Here is a 2,182-nt window from a genome sequence, read left to right as displayed (position 1 = left end):
TGTACCTCTGGTGCAAATTACTGACCTCTGTCATCATTTTAAGTGGGGGAACTTGCACAATCGGTGGCTGACTAAATACTTTTTTGCCCCACTGTACATAAAAAGTATTTTGAGTGCTCAAATTGAATAAGTACCAATATAGATTCCATATTTAGCAAGAAGATGGAGTATAAAATTTTCAAACAACATTAAGCTGCACCTATAAATTGCAGTGGGTGTAATTCATAAAGACACTCAAGTGCTTTTAAGTGGTGAGTAACACCAAAGAAATATTATTTCCCCCACCAAACAGAAGCCTAAAGTTTTTCTGAATACGTTATTCTAGGCTATATTATTTATTTAAGAAATGCTCCATATGTATTCGGGCACTTGTTAGTCAGTGCAGCCAAATCTCTAACTCCAGTGCCCATATGGTGTCACAGAGCCCCAACAGCAGGATTTAAGTGGAAACTAAAACCTAAAAGACCGAAACTCTTAAAATATAACAGTTAATTTAATTTACAGTGAAAATATTACAACTAAAGTTTTACAAATTTACGGCGATGATACTGGTTCCCAATGGACGGGTGTGGACAGGTTTGATATGGGAAACATGAACATCAATTCAAGTCAAAGTTTATTTATATACCACATTTTGAAACAACCTCTATTGACCAAAGTGCTGTGCAAGTTATATAAAATATACACTGTATAAAAACACTTGCTAAATTAACAATAAATATAAACAAAAAATCTAAAGTTTTATTTACTTGTTTTATTAATCAATCAAAGCTTTATTCGCCACATGCAGGTTGCCCTCCAGTGAAATGGGACACCCCCCCGAGCTTACGCACACACACAACACAGACATTACATGGGGATACAGGTCAGAGATCGGTAGCGTTACAGAAAAACACTGAAATGTACACTACAGTGGGAAACTACAAGAGGAAAAAAAGAGACCTCTACTCATGCTGTGCTTCCATGGTAGGACAGCATGAGAACAGGAAACAAAAAAAACTCCTCTGCACAAATAAAGCACATATATGTCCACAGCACAACTTTGTGAAAGACATGACAAGCCATAGGATTGGGTGGGGGGTGAGGAGTAATCCGAAGCGAACACAGCAGTCGCCCTGCACAGCGCTACCATTCCAGCGCGGCACATAGACCCACCGTGTTCCCCCACAGGAAACAAGCATCGAAGGCGTTTGGAAAGAGAGGGGGATGAGTGTGTGCTTATCAGTGTAAGTGTATGTGTGTGCGTGTTCATAGTTCAGCTGAGACAGTGTCCTTCGCCCTGCTAGGCTAAGTAAACTGTCTTCCAGCCAACCCAGGTGGCCTTGCATGGAATGGGAAGGAACAGACTCAACACAGTTGTTATCAGGGAGTGGTGTGACAGTCGTGCTTTAGCAGCGTTCAGGTCCCCAGGGCAAGCTTCAGCCTTGTGCATTCTTTTCTCACAGACTCTGTCCTGCTGAGAGAAACTGATGTTGATGACCGGGAATCTCTGGCTGTTAAGTTAGCCTTGGAGGAATAGCGACACTTGCTAGAGGGGGCAGAGCACTATTCATGAACTGGGCTTATCATAAGAATTTAAGATATCTCAGAACAGATAAAAAGGTTAAACGTCCAGCAGGCCTGCTGAGATTTATTCTTTGCATGCTTTACCTTCTCCATCTCCTACCACCCAGGGCCAAGGAACATCAAGCCTAATGCTCTCTCTCTCACCAGTTTGCCACCAGCATCAATTCCCCAGAGCGTGCCAGTATCCAGCTTGGTTCCTGTAAGGTTGGTGGCCTGGGGAATCAAAGACACCATCCGACACGGGGCAAGACCTCCCAGGAGGCAGTTCGTCCCTGCCTCCCCCTGCACCACGGTGCTCCATTGGAGTCACACGTCCAAGTTCTCATGTTATCCCGGCTTGAGTAGAACGATTTCCTTACTCAGTTCTCACTTTTGGTGGGATTCATTAGAAAGAGAAATGAAGGATTTTGTAGCTACTGGTTTAACAGAAAACGTTAAAATGCATGAAGTGATGGTGCTTTTTACTTCAGTGCGAACAGCTCATGAATTTCAAAGCAGTTCTACAGTCCAACACTGGTCTCTCAATCTCCCGTTGGAGAGCTGTGAGCTTCGCCATACTTGCGCTCTGTGATGTTGTCATTTCTTGTGCTCAAGGAGCCGATTCTGAGAACTCACG

The 2,182-nt window shown here is 43.2% G+C and overlaps 1 protein-coding gene across 1 annotated transcript in view; it reads left to right on the top strand.

Annotated features, from left to right (window-relative positions):
* Positions 1 to 1,911, top strand: part of bco2b (beta-carotene oxygenase 2b) — a 35,746-nt gene extending 33,835 nt beyond the window's left edge. Inside the window, exon 10 of the mRNA XM_005753806.1 lies at positions 1,714 to 1,911. Coding sequence (XP_005753863.1) covers positions 1,714 to 1,911 — 198 coding nt within the window. The remainder of the gene's footprint in view (positions 1 to 1,713) is intronic.
* The last annotated feature ends 271 nt before the right edge of the window (positions 1,912 to 2,182 follow it).

The sequence above is a fragment of the Pundamilia nyererei genome, unplaced genomic scaffold, assembly GCF_000239375.1.
Source record: "Pundamilia nyererei isolate P.nyererei 1_Seehausen unplaced genomic scaffold, PunNye1.0 scaffold00466, whole genome shotgun sequence".
Lineage (NCBI taxonomy): Eukaryota > Metazoa > Chordata > Actinopteri > Cichliformes > Cichlidae > Pundamilia > Pundamilia nyererei.
Note: the sequence above shows the minus strand (reverse complement) of the source record. Positions and strands in the feature narration are given on the sequence as shown.